Source organism: Carassius auratus, chromosome 29 (assembly GCF_003368295.1).
Source record: "Carassius auratus strain Wakin chromosome 29, ASM336829v1, whole genome shotgun sequence".
Taxonomy (NCBI): domain Eukaryota; kingdom Metazoa; phylum Chordata; class Actinopteri; order Cypriniformes; family Cyprinidae; genus Carassius; species Carassius auratus.
Window position 1 is genome coordinate 14,254,914 of NC_039271.1, and position 17,925 is coordinate 14,272,838.

At 37.1% G+C, this 17,925-nt stretch overlaps 2 protein-coding genes across 2 annotated transcripts; one reads left to right on the top strand and one right to left on the bottom strand.

Moving 5' to 3' along the window:
• Nucleotides 1-213: 213 nt before the first annotated feature.
• LOC113048624 (achaete-scute homolog 1a-like) lies at nucleotides 214-2,092 on the bottom strand. Its single transcript, XM_026210490.1, has 2 exons — nucleotides 1,133-2,092; nucleotides 214-1,033 (listed from the first exon to the last, which is right to left on the bottom strand). Exon 1 carries the CDS (start codon nucleotides 1,734-1,736, stop codon nucleotides 1,146-1,148), a length of 591 nt encoding a protein of 196 aa, XP_026066275.1. The 5' UTR covers nucleotides 1,737-2,092; the 3' UTR covers nucleotides 214-1,033; nucleotides 1,133-1,145.
• Nucleotides 2,093-5,727: 3,635 nt separating this feature from the next.
• LOC113047747 (phenylalanine-4-hydroxylase-like) lies at nucleotides 5,728-13,316 on the top strand. The gene is made up of 8 exons (XM_026209029.1): nucleotides 5,728-5,878; nucleotides 6,876-6,992; nucleotides 9,636-9,819; nucleotides 11,556-11,644; nucleotides 12,001-12,068; nucleotides 12,679-12,875; nucleotides 13,010-13,145; nucleotides 13,241-13,316. The coding sequence occupies exons 1-8, from the start codon at nucleotides 5,834-5,836 to the stop codon at nucleotides 13,314-13,316; spliced, it is 912 nt and encodes a 303-aa protein (XP_026064814.1). The 5' UTR covers nucleotides 5,728-5,833.
• The last annotated feature ends 4,609 nt before the right edge of the window (nucleotides 13,317-17,925 follow it).

The window sequence follows — 17,925 nt, forward strand, 5'->3', positions numbered from 1 at the left end:
TTTTCCAAAAGTGCTGTCTTCTCCAAATTGGCATTCATTATGAGCGCAGTCTGTGTAACGGTCCAGTATTCTGGTCACGTCTCCTCCTGCCTGACAACAGGCAGACTGCCGAGGGTTAGCAGGCTTGCTTATCACTTTTGTTGCCCATTAAGATAAAACAAATCTACACTTAGAATGGCTTTCAGTAACCATGAAGATAAAAGGCTGCAATACATAAAACAAACTCAAGAAAACGTTTCTTTTAGAAACTTTTATTATGAGACTAAACTGTAGAAAATATGCAGATAAGGCATATTCTTATTTTCTGAGATGCAAAACCCAGCATTGTGAAGGCAAAGTGGAACAGGCAGTGTGGGGAGACAAAACACCTCCGTTTGGGCAATAGCTGCATAACATTTGATCACTCCAAACCTATTACCATTGCAGTTATTATTAAATAAGACACGTTGGTGTTGAAACTTTAACTCCTCTAAAACCTCCACATATGTAAAGGGAATTGCCAGCTGCGATGCATTTGAGACTAAGTCTGAATAGGAGAGAGGTAATGAGCAATTTACGGCAGGCTATATGTCAAAAATAGATACATATTAAAATGAATGTGTACAAAAACATCTATAAATCTCTTACATACAAAAATAGCTTAATATATTTCAAAAACAACGTTTTATACAAATAGAACTTCATATATTAAAAGTCGCCAAGTTGGAAGCATAATAGAGTTGTGAGAGGGGTCTATCAGGGCAAACCTTCTTTGATTACATTAGCATAGATATAGAACAACGTCTGCTTATTGTTGTCATATTACAAATTGTTTTCTTGGGCGAATGCGCTGGAAGGACTGGACTCCCGCTCTTCCCTTTTAGTCCACTGGCTCTATGACACTCGGGACCCCTGGTTTGCCAGTTTGTATGGGCCATCTCTGGGTGTGGATCCGAGTCTATCCGAACCGGACTGCAGCGCAAACGCAGAGCTTTGTGTTCTTGGAGGACATCCGATTGCCTCCCACGCGAGTACTGCGATTTTTAGGTATTTCCTAGAAAGAGAACGGGACTTGGTGAGTATCTTGCATGAACAACAAAATCGTGAAACCACAATTATAGCAGAAGGAAATGTTAATTTATTTCATACGAACCTTTCATGAACGTTCAAAACCAATTGGTGAAGTCCAGGAGCTCTTGTTCTTCAGGACTCAGAGGGTCGTAAGAGCCCTCATCTGAGGAGTAAGAGGACACGGGCGAACCGGCCATAGAGTTCATGTCATTAGAGTAGTTTTGGGAGATGGTGGGTGACAGGACGCCCGACTGGAACGCCGCGCTTACCGCGTCATGCTCGTCTAATAATTGCTGGAGCGCGCGAATGTACTCCACAGCCGAGCGCAGCGTCTCCACTTTGCTCATCTTCTTGTTCGCCGCTCCGTTGGGAACGTGTTCGCGGAGAGTAGCAAAGCCGTTGTTCACCAGCTTTACCCGGTTGCGTTCTCTCTCGTTTCGCCTGGCCACCGCGTGCGGCTGCTGCTGGGGCAAACTGTACCCGAAGCCGGCAAAGTTGAGTCTCCTTTTGCACCGGAGCAGCTCCGGAGCGGATGAGAGCTGCCTCTTTGCCTGCTTCGACACGGACTTGGTGCTGCACTGTTTGTCGGTCGGACTGAGTTGGATGCTCTGAGAGGCAAAAAAGCAAGCAGGTGGCATGAACTGCTGCTGGTTTACGCTTATTTCCATCTTGGCAGTGATGTTCATTTCGCGGAGGAAACGCACAAACGTTTTCTTTGGAATGCCCAGTGGCCGTGCGTCTTGCTCGTGGCGTTCACGAGTGGCTTCAACGGGCAGGGCTGCTCCGGACTCTCGACCTGTTCTGAGTTGTGAGATGGAAACAGCGTGGCCTTTTCAATACGCCGGCGGCCCGCCGCGCGTCCCCCGTGACCACGCCCCCTGAGATGCGCTTGCTTTGCGTACGCCGGGCGCGTGCCGCTCCAGCCACTGAGTAAACAACTTCTCGTAAAGAATGACTAGAGGTGTTTTTTGGTTATGACAAGTGTTTGTCGGAGAACAAACACACGCGCACACTCAACTTCGAGCTGCATTAAAGGCATCCTGTGACCTTGTAAAATGTAACGAGTAATTAATCTTGAGATTAATCATTTTAAAACGCGGAAAAAACACGTTGACTGTATTTGCAGGTATATATATATATATATATATATATATATATATATATATATATATATATATATATATATATATATATATATATATAATTAATTTATTCAAATGTTAGGTGTTTATGAAAATGGCAGTCATGAATACAGAAGACTAGTTTTCAAAATTAGCCTAAATCTGCCATTAAACAGCATTAATTGAAAAAAAAAGAGTTTATAAACGCAAAACAATTAATAGAAATAAAAAAAATTAAGATTAAATATCTAACCACTGTTTGCCAACCAATAACGTCATTGCTAATATTTAAAACATGACAACTTTCCCCAACTTGGCATTTATGAAAAAAGAGGTGTAGTTTTGAGGACAGAGGGTTTTGAGTGTTTCAAATCAAAACAGTTTGTTTGTGACAACATGCCCCTGCAACATAAGCTTTTTAAAACGTCGAACATCATCGTATCAAATAAATCAGATCAGATGCAAATAGCAAGTAATTTGCAGCCGCTATTGTGGTAAGACGAATCCATTCAAAGGTAAATAAACTCATTCAAGGCACTTTGCTTTCATTGGATTCAGGTGTAGTTTGGTAATGAATTAACACTTGTCACAACTGTTATACTGTTAACGTGTTTACAGCCATATAATATAGTTCTTTGCCCGGGCGAGATGAATTTGCCCAGTCATTATTAGAAATCATCACAGCTGGAAAGGCGGAACGGATGGGTTATTTTGAGGACGCGCATTAAGAAAAGCTCCTGACACCTTATTTACTCTACGTATTTCTCTCGATGAAATTCGCCTCTTTCATAGCGCACGATAATGGCATTGGTTTCAACCAACTTTGTTTGAATGACTTTGCCTGCGCAAGTTTTGTGTGCGCGCGCTATGCATGTGGAGTGGAGAGGGAGGTAGACAATAAATTGTGTAATTTCTCTTGGTTGGCTGAAGCATTCAAGATCGGGCCAACACTCAAGCACTCCCTCTTTCTTTCCCCCCTTCTCCTCTTTTAGCGCAGCGAGGGTGTTTAGAAAAGAAGCGTGGGTTCTATTCACTCCGCCTGGGACTCCCTGAAACATATCCACCGTGCTCTGTCAGCATTTGCAGAGTCCAATTAGCGTTGTGTAAGCTATTTTTCTTTTTGCTGAGGGAAGGTTCCAGTCATTCCTGATTGTAATAATTAAAATGGCATATTTGGCATGACATGTTTCATTTCGTTAGCTGTTAAAACTACATTTTAAAAGTTTTTAGTTGTTGTTGTTTTGATCAATTCAATGACTATTAATTGGTGAGCTTTCGAAAGCAGGTGTCTGGCGTTTATGCACTGCTGTTTCTGAACGCTAGTGGATGAGAGCGCGTTTGCGCAGATGAGCAGATCATGTTAATTGATGAACCGAACACCGATGATTCCTTAACTGCCTAAACTTACTTTTACGTCGTACACGAGCATAGAAGTGAGTGAAAGCCTAAGGCGCGCGAGCCACTGCAATCATGCAGTAACAGTACAAGACAATTTGGACTACAAACATACATTTACTGCACATATATCGTATATAAAACACAATTTCTATATTGACACATAATTATACACAAACACTGGATGATTTACTGGGTTTGCAGTTACAACTGTGCTCAAAAAGAGGAGTTCCCAGTGTTGCCGTGGATAACCATTTTGTCTTCTAGATTGTCTTTATTTTGAAGAACACTTCAAATGACCCGACGAACTCTTTTTCTACTAAAGAGCGGTTAGTGCAGTGGAAAAATCCCATGAATGGATCCACCGATGCCAATAAAGTAGCTATTTTTAATATGGCAAATGACAAATGACCAGAACTTCTCCCCTGGCCCTATGTATTCATCTTATACGTTTCTATTAGGCCTATTTAAAAGTGCATATTTAAATAAGTGGGAATGTGTGTATTTTTTATTTATTTTATTGTTTTATTGTGTTACAGGCCACTTTGAGTAAACTTCACAAAACTCCCCTTAACAATATTAGGCACAGGCCAGATGTGTTGGTCATACCAGCTGTTGATTAATTTTATTTCGTTTGAATAGCCTACATAGTTAGCCACTATGCCTCGGTCTGTGTTTGTGTTAATATTTTGATACAGGGGGGAGTCTACTTTATCCTAAACTTCCCTGAAAACATCTGCAGGCGTTAAGGGGAATGGTGTCCATGTTCAGAGGCGAGTCTTTGCTGTTATGCACTTTGATAAGACTTCAGCTCTTCATAGATCACATAGAGGTTTGGTCATGGGCCTATACTCCCTGTGTAAATAGACATCCATGTTCAATATTGTCATATATCCAGTGATCACAAAGTAATCTAATGTCAAAGTAAAGCCATTTCGGTTGCACTTTATTTTACAGTATACGTGTACTAACATGGTAACTACATGGGGTAGGGTTAGGTTTAGGGGTAGGTTCAGGGTTAGTATCTAGTTATTACATAGTTATTGTAATTACTATAATAAGTACATAGTATGTACATGGGGAACAGGACTGTAAAATAGAGTGCTATCGCCATTTCAGTAGGCTAATATTAATTAAATGAATTGCGTTTTTTCTCTCTCTTCAGTTTATGGGATTTTGTACGTTTACTGTTGTCCTTCTTATCTATAGCTATTTAAATGGTGTGCCTTTGTCCAATGCATTAAAGAAAAAAAAGTTTTTGGACAGTGGAGCTAACGCAATAGATGGTTGATAATTAATAATGTATAGACAAAAACTGCCATCTAGTGGTGAAGTCACGAATGGTTTGTAAATGTGTGTTGCACTGGTGTCAATACATTGATTAACTTGACACAAATGAAAAAAATGGGTTTGATGATTACATTTGCTGAGTCTATGAGCTAAATGCAGGCTATAACTTGTCGGTTGAATGTTAATAACCTTTTCCAATGTGTTAGTCCTCCTAATTAAGACTTGAACCACACAAAGTTCGTCAAAATTAAAAGCAAAGTTGTAGGACTACACTTCGCTGGTGTTTGAATAACGTTTCGTTAAACACAAAAGTTAAATTAGAAAGTAAGAAACTTATTTGTACCTGACGACAAACAAAACGTGCAGAAATAACAAAATGTTAGTGTTTGTTTGGAAATTATTTGACCTAATTAACGGTTAGCTAACTGTGGCAGAGGCGCGCATTTTGCGCCCCGCGAGACAAATCTCAACAGATTACGCAAGGGGAAATAATATAAATAAAAATAATCTTAAAAGTACACCTCTCTGTTACAGTAAATCAGTGTATCAGTGTTTGGCGCCATCCTGTGGTCATAAACGTATAGTTAAGATTATTATTTATAACGGGATCCTGCATCTGTTTTTCCAATCTTGAACACTCAATCCCTTTTACTTAAAAAAATAATTAATTAATCTACTAACACAAATATTGTATAAAGTAGAAAAAAAACAAAACAGCGAAGTAATCGTTACGAAATGCTGAATTTGAACTCCTCCATCTTCAACCAAATACCCCCCAACCCCCCTGCAAACTCTTTCCCCCTCTGGACAACACAAACCAGATATCCCAGAGGTTAAGGGCGTCTCGTCGCGTGACACCCACACGGGCCGTTCAGGGGGTGTGGTGTCACGAGGTGCTTTTAAACGACTGGAGTTTTGGATGGGCAACACAAAGTGCACACAAGCATTCAACAAATCGCCTGAGAACTGAAGCAAGAATGGACGCAGGTTTCAGACAGATGAACGGGAATCTGGAGAGAAAGGTGAATTATTCTCAATTTTAAATGTTTTTCTATATATATACATATATATATATATATATATATATATATATATATATATATATATATATATATATATATAATGTGATTTTATTAGTAAAACAGTTTAGATTATTTTAAATATATTTTAAAATATTTTATAGAATTTGACCCAACACTAGATGACAAGAGTAAAGACATTGAGACTAGGGTGTAAAGTAGAATTGATTATGTAATGCAGAAAAGTCAAAGTTACAATTTTGTGTGAACCTGCAATTGTTCAATGACAATCCAGCTCATTCTTATTATTGTTAAACCTGACTGGAAATTTCTCTCCAGACCACAAAACGAGGTTCAACATACTAGCTATAGCATCAACTGAAAGACTCCAGTTATATCATTTGTTAGACCTATATTTACTGTATGCAATCAGAAATGTTTAACTAACAATGTCTAAGTGGTCAATAATACAATAATTGCTGTTTTTTTTTTCTTCTTTTTAAGTATTATGGAAAAGTAGGGGTGAAAGTTATGTCACTGGCACCTGATTCACAGGAATGTGGGTTCACAGGAATGTGAGTGTGACTTTAGTCATGAGTTTTGAAGTCCTTATGCTCAGTCACACACAGATTTTTTTGAAGCCACTTTAAGGTCTTGCAAAAGTTTTCATACTAAGATAATGATGTTTATCAGAGTCCTAAACCTACACAAACCTGCTGACATTATTCAGTTTGAAGCAATATATGACCATTTTGGGAATTATGGCCATTCATATTTAAATTAACTTCCTAAAGTTACTTATCAGATGTTTAGTTTTGCTAATGTGTAACAGACAAATACCATAAAAACCATTTCAAAGAATGAAAAATGGACACTAATTAAATAAAAAGTGCAAAGCAATGAAAATGTAATTTTAAATGACAGTTCTGCCCTCATTTGATGCGTGTTGACGACGATGAGTGCAACTGTGTGAGTGTCTTGGCATTTGTTCGTTTAACAGGGCTCTCTGACCTCATCCTACCTGGAAGAACCATTAAATAAAACAGGAGTGGTGTCCTGCATCTTCTCTTTGAAGCAGGAAGTTGGCGCACTTGTAAAAGCTCTAAGACTCTTTGAGGTTAGTGTCTGGACACAAAACATTTGCATTCTATCATTTGTCCCTTTTCACACTCTTTTTGTATGGTTGTATGTCTGTTTATTTTTGTCTCTCACTCTTTCTCTCTCTCTAATATACACTTGCATTTATCTAAAGCCAAAACATGAGGGTCAAGGACAGCAGATGATAGTGGTAGATTTGTAGAAATGCAAAACAGGACTATATTTGTATTTGCAGGGTATTAGGTAATACTGTGCACATGATGTAACTTCAATGAAGTTTGCTGGATGACGCATTTAGTAATATTGAGAAACAGTACACATTTTTCATATACATATACTACCAGCATTGTTGCAACACAAAGCTGGTTGAAAATCGCTGAACTTGTCTTAAATGGTGATTTTGTGCCACAAAAAAATAAAATAAAAATAAATTGCAAATGAAAGCTTCTGTCACTTATAAAAACATGGTGTATTTATTTATTCTGAGACATGAATGCTGAAAAATAATACCTCGGGAAAGAAAGCTTCAAGGGGGGGGGAATAAAGATGTGTGTACTTTTATTTAGCAAGGATGCATTAAAATTATTTAAAGAAAAATTAAGTAATCAGCATATTATACATTTTTTAAGAATCATGTGACACTGAAGAATATAATGACTGATAAAAAAAAAAACAGCTCTAAAAATAAATTTTTTAAATGTATTAAAATTGAAAACAGTTAAATTTTTTAAATGTATCTTACTGAACCTCAAGTTTTATTTTGCATAATATACGTTCTGGTATAAATTCAGTAAATATACATAAAATAAAAAAGCAATGAAAAGCAGAGACAAAGCTTTAGGCCACTGGAAACACAACATCGTGTCAATCAATAACATCAACCAGAACTGTGTTTTGAGATAACAGGACATTATAGACATGTCTTGTAGTAATGCCAAGATTTCTTGAATCATCTACAAAGTTCTTGTATCAAAGTTCAGTATATTTTGTTTTGGGATGTTGACTTTTCTACTGCCTACGTGCAATGAAACGTTCTCCCAAGTAGACGACGGGTTTCATTCACTGATTATAAAAAAACTATTACACAAGCAGAGCGAGTTGCATACTAATATATGTTGTGCTTTCCTGAAATCCTGCATCCATACTAATGATCCTAAATTCTTCTCCGGTGCTTTTCTGCAAGTCATTAATGTATATGTGCCAATTACTCACCCCCTAATGCTACTATAAAAATAAAGCTCGGCCTGTGGATTCTGATTGGCTCTTCCATACCATCCTACTCCACCCCCTTTAAAACGCCCCCTACTCCACCCTTCACCACGGATACCCCGCACACACTTTCCAGCTTTATTTTGACCTAATACAAATACAATCTCTTACAGCCCACACTGAATGTTTGTTATTAGGGAAAAGGATGCTTTATGAAAGACTCAAAACAACTATAACGGCTGATTATAGTTATTATGAAAAATGGCTATATTATTCTGAATGAACTATGCAGCTCCAACAATTTAAATAGAACTTTAAATGAATTAATTATTAATATAAAGCAATTAATTAATAATTAATTAATTAATAATACCACTAATTAATATGCATAGTATCTTTAGATATTAGATTTTTTTTAGGGCAATTTAAAACATATAATTGCAAATTATACATATTATATAACATATGCAGACACTTGATCTTAAATTTGGAAACAACGAATGTTGTGACTGAACGCAATTAAAATAATCCAGGACTGCGAAACAAAAAGGCAGTAATTCTCTGTTGTGTTGTTTTTTGAGTGTCAAAGGATGCAGATTCATATGGACTCAATCATTACCACATGGAGGGGAAATGTCGAAAAAGTACCAAAGAAGGTCCAAGGCATTGTAAAACCTATCCGCCTTCTCTACAGGCCTATAGCAGACAGCAATGGGTGTCCTCCCTCTCTGTGTTTAAAAAAACACATAAATACAAACAGGTTTTGGCTTGAACACTGCAGTTAAACTTAATTATGCGAAAAAACACCCACTCTCCTATTGGCTGGAGAAAAGCTGCACATGTGAGTCTAATCATTCATGTTTGCAGTACATCTTACACATCTTTTTTAATTTATCGTAAAACATTTTATTAAAGTGGTCAGGGTACAGAAACCCTGATACATAATTAGAACCATAATTGAAATACTCAGTTTAGAATGCAGCTGGACAACCTTAAAACTTTCTCCACACAGTTGTATATTGAATTTGTTTTTATGTTAGATGGATTGGCTTGGAGTGCAACCTTGTGTTTATTCACTATATGCATATAAACTATATCTAAACACCAAACTAATGCTGGGTGTATTAAGCAAATTAAAAAATGATTGTCAGATGATCAATATATAAATGATTGTCAGATTGTCAATATGTTCAAGATATAGATATAGATACCTATATTATGAAAAAACAAATACATTTTCTCTCATTTATATACAGTATATATATATATATGTGTGTGTGTGTGTGTGTGTGTGTGTGTGTGTGTGTACAGACAGAGAGAGAGAGAGCATAGCAACTTAAGAAATGCATTATATAAATATTACTAATACATAAATATCTTGTAATATATATTGTTTAATTATCGTAAGTTATATAATATATTGCAGCATTATGTACATGTATGTACTTTGCAGGAGAAAGGCATTAATCTGACCCACATTGAGTCCCGTCCATCACGCAACAACAAAGAAGAATACGAGTTCTTCATCAGTGTGGATCAAGCCTCTTCTAATGCTCTGGACGAGGTTGTTGACGGTCTGCGCACGCAAATCACTGGCCAAGTTCATGAGCTGTCTCGCAACAAACAGAAGGACACAGGTGAGGCACAGGGCAAATGTCCAGTGGACAACTCATGAGAAAAGAAATAAAACTGTTACCACATTTCAAGGTCAGACAGAAATACACCAAGAGAGCGAGATTAGGATAGTAAAGAATATGATGAACAGAAATAGAACACATGCTGTAATCGTTCATAAATGTCATTGCGGAGATGGATGACAAAGACCCTTGCTCTCAGCCTCTCTTATGGTTGTTTCCAGAATCGCATTAGTTTAGTTTTTGAGGACAAACAGACTCGTAGAGATGGACTGAAATGTCTTGTTTCTATTCAAAGGTAAGTTTCAGCAGGGTGGGGGTCAAAGTTCAATACAAAGCCAGTCCAACCAACAATTTCCCCAGTTGTACAATAAGAAAACACAGAGCAGGGGACATTAAGGGATATTTATGGCTGATGAGGAAAGCCAGTCAGGGTCTCCAGTTCTTAGCCTTTTGTTCAGACAGCCTCGGGCTCGTACCAATGACTGGACCCCCAAAGAGTTTAACTGTCATAAATCTAGCTGATGTAGAGTAAGCTTTAGCCTCATAGCCTGGGCTGCGTTGTCACCCTCTGGCTCATTTGCCTCACAATGCTTTCTGTTTACTACTGTGTCATCCATCACTGTTAGCATGCCAGCGTTAGCTACCACACTATTCGATATTACACAGTTCACATATTTAGAATTTAGTACTTTAATTTCTATTCAATAAAGAGAATGGAAACACTATAGATCTCATTCAAATCTAAATCAGGAAACTCTATAGGGTCAAGCAATTTTGGTAGGTTTAAAGGTAGGCAGCTTTGTTGTGTTTTTCTTTTTTTAAAGCACTAGAATTTATTTTATTCAGAAATGTATTATATGAGTTGTAAAGTTGTCTATAAAAGTCTTGCCTTGCCCCATGGATTTCCATTGTACATGCCTTACTATACCCTTTTAAAATATGTGCACTTAATTGTAATCAGATAATGTCATATTATTGAAATAAAAGGTCACTTAATTGTACATAAAGAGATAATACTTTCATCAATAAATATTTAACACACTTAACTACACTTTTGAAATGTGTATTTTGTAATAATGTTAGAAATAAAAGTTTTACTTCTAAGTACTTTTTAAATAATTTGTCATGTACTTTAAAAAGCACACTTATTTAAAGTGCTGACTAGCATAATGTAAATTAGCTTACTTGATAATTTTAACTGTAGAGTGTTATTCAGAATAAAATTTCAAGTTAATATTTGAAATATTTTAAATTTACTAAATTGCTTCTTCATATTTACATGTGCAATTATAAATGCATTTAAAAACACGCCATTCAGTTTCAAAAGAAATTGCACATAAATTACATATATTTTAATAAAGTGTATTTTAGTTTAGCATAAATGCTTGTCAATACATTCATTAGCACACATTAACTCAATATAAGTAATTACGAAATTACATATAAAGATATACTTTAGTCCTACTTAAATGGGTCAAAAAACATTGTATTTCATATAAATTTGATCTATAGTACATTTTCATTTAATTAAATAGCAATGAAGTGTCTGGAAGCATTGTGTTCCATATTTTATTTCTGTTTAGGTATTTGTATTTATTTTATTTTATGTATGTTTTTTTCACAAGGATAGACAAACCATGCCAAATATTTTGTCAACAGAATATAAATTGCATTGATTATATAATATATTATTCAGTCATTAACCACATTCTTACTTCTTTCCCTCTCATCCAAAGTTCCATGGTTCCCAAATGACATCCAGGACTTGGACCGTTTTGCCAATCAGATTCTCAGTTATGGGTCCGAGCTGGATTCAGACCATCCTGTAAGACATTGTGTGTGTGTGTGTGTGTGTGTGTGTTCGAAGTGACTGTCTGTATGATCAGAGAAAAGAGTGATAGTGAGAGTGAAAGGAAACTTCTTCATTTTTATTTCAAATGCATGTGTGTGCATGAAATTGATGTCAGCGCTTTAATTGAGCCCCTGTAATTATAAATAATTGCCCTTTCCAGCCGTTATTAAACTGAAATGCATTCATCATGAGCAGCAAACACTCTACAAAGGCTTGATTTGAACGAGTCTCCTTGATGAGACTGAGAAATACTGTCAAAGGCTGCTGAGAGATCAGAACTAGCTGTAGATCCACTTTCTTTCCCACTCTAACATTGCTGTCATTCACAGGGCTTTACTGACCCCATGTACCGTGCCAGAAGAAAGGAATTTGCTGACATTGCCTACAACTACAGACAGTAACTATTGCCCTCAGTGTTTTCTCTTTCTCCCCAACTTTCCCATGGGCTACAGGGACCATCCCCAACTCTAGCACTTTCCCTGTTGTTTTGTTGTGCATTCTATGGAAAATTACTCCTGCTGCCTAACAAAAGGGTTAAATTGCAGGGTCCCAGCACAGTCCAGAGTGCTGGGAGCTTTGTCATCATAAGTGAGATGCATTATTCACACGGCCACTACAAAGGGCAGGAGCACTGAATGCTATGCCCCCTGAGGAAGCTCACATTTGAATACACGCTCCATCAATAATAACACCACTCATAACTGATATGACATAGTTAAGAAGTCCAGTGTGTCTTCAGTGTGTCTTCTTTACAAAAAAAGAACCTTGTAAAAAATCTTGACAGGTGGTCTAAATGTCTTTGTGTTATAAAACAAAATATAACAGTGGAATGTATTTTAAAGAAATATAGCACAAACATGTGTTTCAAGAAAAAAATATTCTCAAAATAAAGATTGTTAGGTTTGTTGTATACTGTTTGGACAAATGTATTTGAACACATTGTCTACTAAAAATGAGCTTAACCTCCCTCCTGAGATAAAATGAGACAAATCTCCCTCCTCTTTTAGTGGACAGGTTATTCCACGTGTGGAATATACCGCTGAAGAGAAGGCCACATGGGGAACAGTTTTCAGAGAGCTGAAGACTCTGTACGCAACGCATGCCTGTCATGAACACAACCGTGTTTTTCCACTTCTGGAGAAGTACTGTGGATACCATGAGGACAACATCCCGCAGCTAGAGGACATCTCACACTACCTGCAGAGTAAGAGTGTTCTCCAGTAGAGCTAATTAAATAAATACACAGTCAGGTGAAAGGGAAGAAAAAAGAAAGGTTTAGTGTGTATATAGAAAAGGAAACTTCTAAACTACATATCTCACTCTTCCTTGATCTCTCAGCATGCACAGGTTTCCGTCTGCGTCCTGTGGCCGGTCTGCTCTCCTCGCGTGACTTCTTAGCTGGGCTCGCCTTCCGAGTGTTTCACTCGACACAGTACATTCGCCATAGCTCCAAACCCATGTACACACCTGAACCGTGAGTATTCAGACCAAAACCATGTTACCGCTTTGTTTGAAATATATGTCATAACTGTCAAAAATGATTAAAAAAAAGTGGATTTGTTTCCTCAGGGACATCTGTCATGAGCTACTGGGCCATGTCCCACTGTTTGCTGACCCAGGCTTTGCCCAGTTCTCACAGGTTTGATATGTTATGTTATAATATATATATATATATATATATATATATATATATATATATATATATATATATATATATATATATAATCCTAGTTTGAACAAAACAAGTGAAATTTATGGTATGCGAGTGTAATTTTGACTTTTATTCAGTGGTGTCAAAAGTACTGGCATTCATTACTCAAGTAGAAGTATAGATACTAGGGTTTAAAAAGACTTTTGTAGAAGTTGAAGTATCAACTCAAGCTTTTTACTCAAGTAAAAGTGTAAAAGTACTGGTTTAAGAAACTACTTAAAGTATAAAAGTAAAAGTAATGTGGGAACAAATGCCATTAAGAACAAAAGCTTAGGCCGCACCACAGGGGCCTATTGTGCACTACCCCACCGCCTCAAAAAACATTTTTCTAAAGGCCATAGGCCATAATGACTATAATGTTATATTAAAATGTTAATGTTGAAAAATTTGGGATGCACTAGGATTCCTGTTTCAGCCGCATATATGAAAATACAAAAATGGTGTGCACATCCCAAACATCCAATTAGGACGCAGGTGCAAGACAACTAAATGATATAGACAAATAAAGAAGTGAAGTCTGAACACTGAAAACTACTGCTCCAGAGGAATTTAATCAAGCAACGTTTCGACCTTCAGGTCTTCCTCAGCCGCATATATGCCCATTTAAAATGAACGCACTTTAGTACAATGCAAATACATTAAAGGACTAGAGATATGATGACTAGTTGCCAATAAGTATTGTTATGGTGCAAAAAGTCAAACTTCAGAGGCTTGTCATCAATAACTTTTAATGGAATGTACATCCAAGATTAGCTGCAGGAATCTGCGAGGGCAATGGACAAGAACATTGGTCCAGGCTTAGTAACAATTACACTTGTATGGTTGTCTATGTACAGTAAAACATTATAGTGCTGTCAAAATGAATGATTAATCCAAGTGATTAATGAAAAACTAAAACTGAAAAAGAAATCATAATCCTGATACTTTCTTGATTGATAGCTTCTTGTATTTGGTACATACGTCTGCTATGTCCAGTGTTCGGGGGGTAACGAGTTACAAAGTTGGTATAGCCTACTTATCACAACATTGTCAATCACATCGTCAATCGAAAACGCTAATTTATTAAAACGTCTCGCTACCGAACTACGTACAGTAGCTTAATTTGTGGAGGACGAAGAAAAAGCACTCATTTGGTAAATGAGCCAGTGAGAAATAATAACTTTTAAGTAGGGTCCAGTGCCTTTTCAATACTTTTAAAACGGTACCGGCTCCTAAACGGTGCCTGAACCGATACTTTAAAAAAAGAACCACAAAAAACTATGGATAACTTTAAAGAACATTACAAATATTTAAAATAAATCCATAGCTTGTTGTGCAAGTTGTGCTTCCCTTAATCTAAGGCTAATAAATGTATTTCACAGTCTGGGTCATTATTTAATACAAAACCACACATAATGTTTCTGCTGTATCTCTGTCACTCACTCTGATATTTAGTTAACATGAGTGCTGTCTGCCACTGTCTTAAATCAGTTCTGTGAATTACTGTATGGTCATTAATGAATTCTTTATAAAGTAGCAACAATGTCGTTTTTAAAAATACAGTACTGTGCAAAAGTCTTATGGAAAAAATAGTATTTTCTCCCCAAAAGGGTTTTAAGCCAGTTATTTATATCTGTAGTGTGTCAGTAGGAAATATCAATTTGCCATTAATTTTAATAATAATCTAGTGCGATTTTGAATGCACAAGCAGTCTGACAACGGCAAAATGAATGTTTGGAAATGTAAACTGATATTTTATACTGACACACTACAGCAAAATATATAAATAACTGTCCGAACACCATTCTTTTAAGTGAAAATACTAACGTGTCTAAGACTTTTGCACAGTACTGTATGTATAAAGTACGTATGATTAAATTAAGTATATTTAAATTAGTTTAATTAGGGCCCGAGCACCGATGGTGTGAGGACCCTCTTGGAATTGCTCCGTTTATTATTATTATTAGGGCCCGAGCACCGATGGTGTGAGGACCCTCTTGGAATTGCTCCGTTTATTATTAGGGCCCGAGCACCGATGGTGTGAGGACCCTCTTGGAATTGCTCCGTTTATTATTATTATTAGGGCCCGAGCACCGATGGTGTGAGGACCCTCTTGGAATTGCTCCGTTTATTATTATTATTAGGGCCCGAGCACCGATGGTGTGAGGACCCTCTTGGAATTGCTCCGTTTATTAGGGCCCGAGCACCGATGGTGTGAGGACCCTCTTGGAATTGCTCCGTTTATTATTATTATTATTATTATTATTATTATTATTATTATTATTAGGGCTCAAGCCCAAAGGGCGAGAGGCCTATTGTTTTCCTTAGGATTATTTTTAGGGCTCAAGCCCAAAGGGCGAGAGGCCTATTGTTTTCCTTAGGATTATTTTTTATTATTATTATTATTATTATTAGGGCTCAAGCCCAAAGGGCGAGAGGCCTATTGTTTTCCTTAGGATTATTTTTTATTATTATTATTATTATTATTATTATTATTATTATTATTATTATTATTTTTTCCAACGTCTCGGGTGCTTTTGGGGCCCTTAACGTGCTTAAAAAGTCTTGAAAATTGGCACACAGATTGGAACCTGCGGCCATTAGGGCCGGGCAGAGACTGATACACGGGCGTGGCACAGGGGCTCTACAGCGCCCCCTGGAATATGGAGGGCCATATATCATACATTCTTGCTCGTAGACGTATGAAACTCGGTACACATATAAATCTCATCAATCCAAACAACTTTTGTATTGCATATCATAGGCTCCGCCCAACAGGAAGTTGGCTATTTAGGGTTTAGTATTCAAATTTTTCGTCAAAGTTGTGGGGGCTTTGGGGGTCCTTAACATACTCAAAAACTCTTGAAAATTTGCGCACACTTTGGAATCTGTGGCCTTTAGGAGCCTGCAGAGGCTGGGACCCGGGCGTGGCACAGGGGCTCTACGGCGCCCCCTGGAACACAGTCAGAAATGTTGATGTATAGCTCACACATACTTGCACATATTCATATGAAACTCAGTACACATATAGATCTCATCGTGCCGAACAACTTTCGTATTGCATGTCATAGGCTCCACCCAACAGGAAGTCAGCTATTTAGAGTTATGTAAAAAGCGCATGCTCTGGAATTTGAAATACTTGTCATAGGTTTTTTTCTCGATTGCCGCCAAACTCGGTCAACATGATCTCAAGACACTGGGGATGAAAAATTGCCAGGGGATTTTTGATATCTCGAACGGTTTGCTCGTGGCGAGGCGTTGAAATTATGGCGAGAAATGAGAAACAGGAAGTGTCTAATACCATCCACATACATTTCCTGATTTTAATCAAACTTCATCAGATTATTCGTTGTATGATGTCGATCGCATATATGTGACTATTAGGAGTCAAAGGTATAGCGCCACCAACTGGCAGAAGGAAGTGTGTCATTTTCAAAATGATTTGAATTCAGCATCTTATTATTACTCGATTTGCTTCAAACTTCATCAGAATAATGTTAAAACACATCTGATATAAATCTGCAAGGGGGATATTGATATCTAAAAAATTGTTGCCGTGGCAACATGTCAAACTGGAATACTTCTCAGGTGATTTTGAGGCATATAACATGCTTAGAATTTCATCAAACTCAGAACACATATCAGTATTAGTGACAGCTAGACACTGGCAAAAGTTCATAAGAGGGCGTGGAATAGGCACTCTATAGCGCCACCTTTTGTCAAAAGTGGGGGGGTTAGTTTTAGCTACAGACACCAAACTCAGTACAAAAATTGTTCTTATCAAGACGGACAACTTTCTAATTCACAGTCATCAGCTACGACCAACAGGAAGTCGGCTATTTTGATTTGAATGTGGATTATTTTTTACATTTAGCCGTGAATTAATGCATACTGCTCAGAGGAGAGTAACACTATACACACCAAACTTGGTCTACATGTTGAAAAAACATTGAGGAACTTAAATTGTGAATGGGTTTTGGATAGCTTGGATGGTTTTGTCGTGGTGATTTTTTTAAATGACAATAAAGATGGAATTATTAATTTTCCTGCATTTTTAAATTCCAAACACTTCAAAACCTTTTTTCATACAGAAAAAAAAGTTATTCTGAGTAAATATGCATAGTTTCATGACTTTACAACACTGTATGGATAACAGAAAATTAAAAAACTGTCAGACATCTCATCTCACTCTGTCCATCTGTTTGAGTGTGTGTGCTTAGACTTCCATTGTCTGAGAGAAATAGCGCCCCTACAGGTTCAGTTACCGGACTAAAAAAGGGAGGAGACTGTCTTTTGGTTTCGATTTTAAATCGGTTAAAATACAAATAAATACTTGGATTTAATTCACAGTGACAAGCTAAACCAACATATATGATTATTATCAGGTCAGGGCTCATTAATAATTGATGTGTGGTCAGTGATACGTGAGAAACACGAGAGATGAATCACCGCTCTGAGCATGAGCATCTGGAATGATGAGCTCAGAAAAAACGAGTTTATTCTTGTTTTATAGCTATTAAAAATAAAGTATTGCAGCGATATCACACAATTCACCAATTAGAGC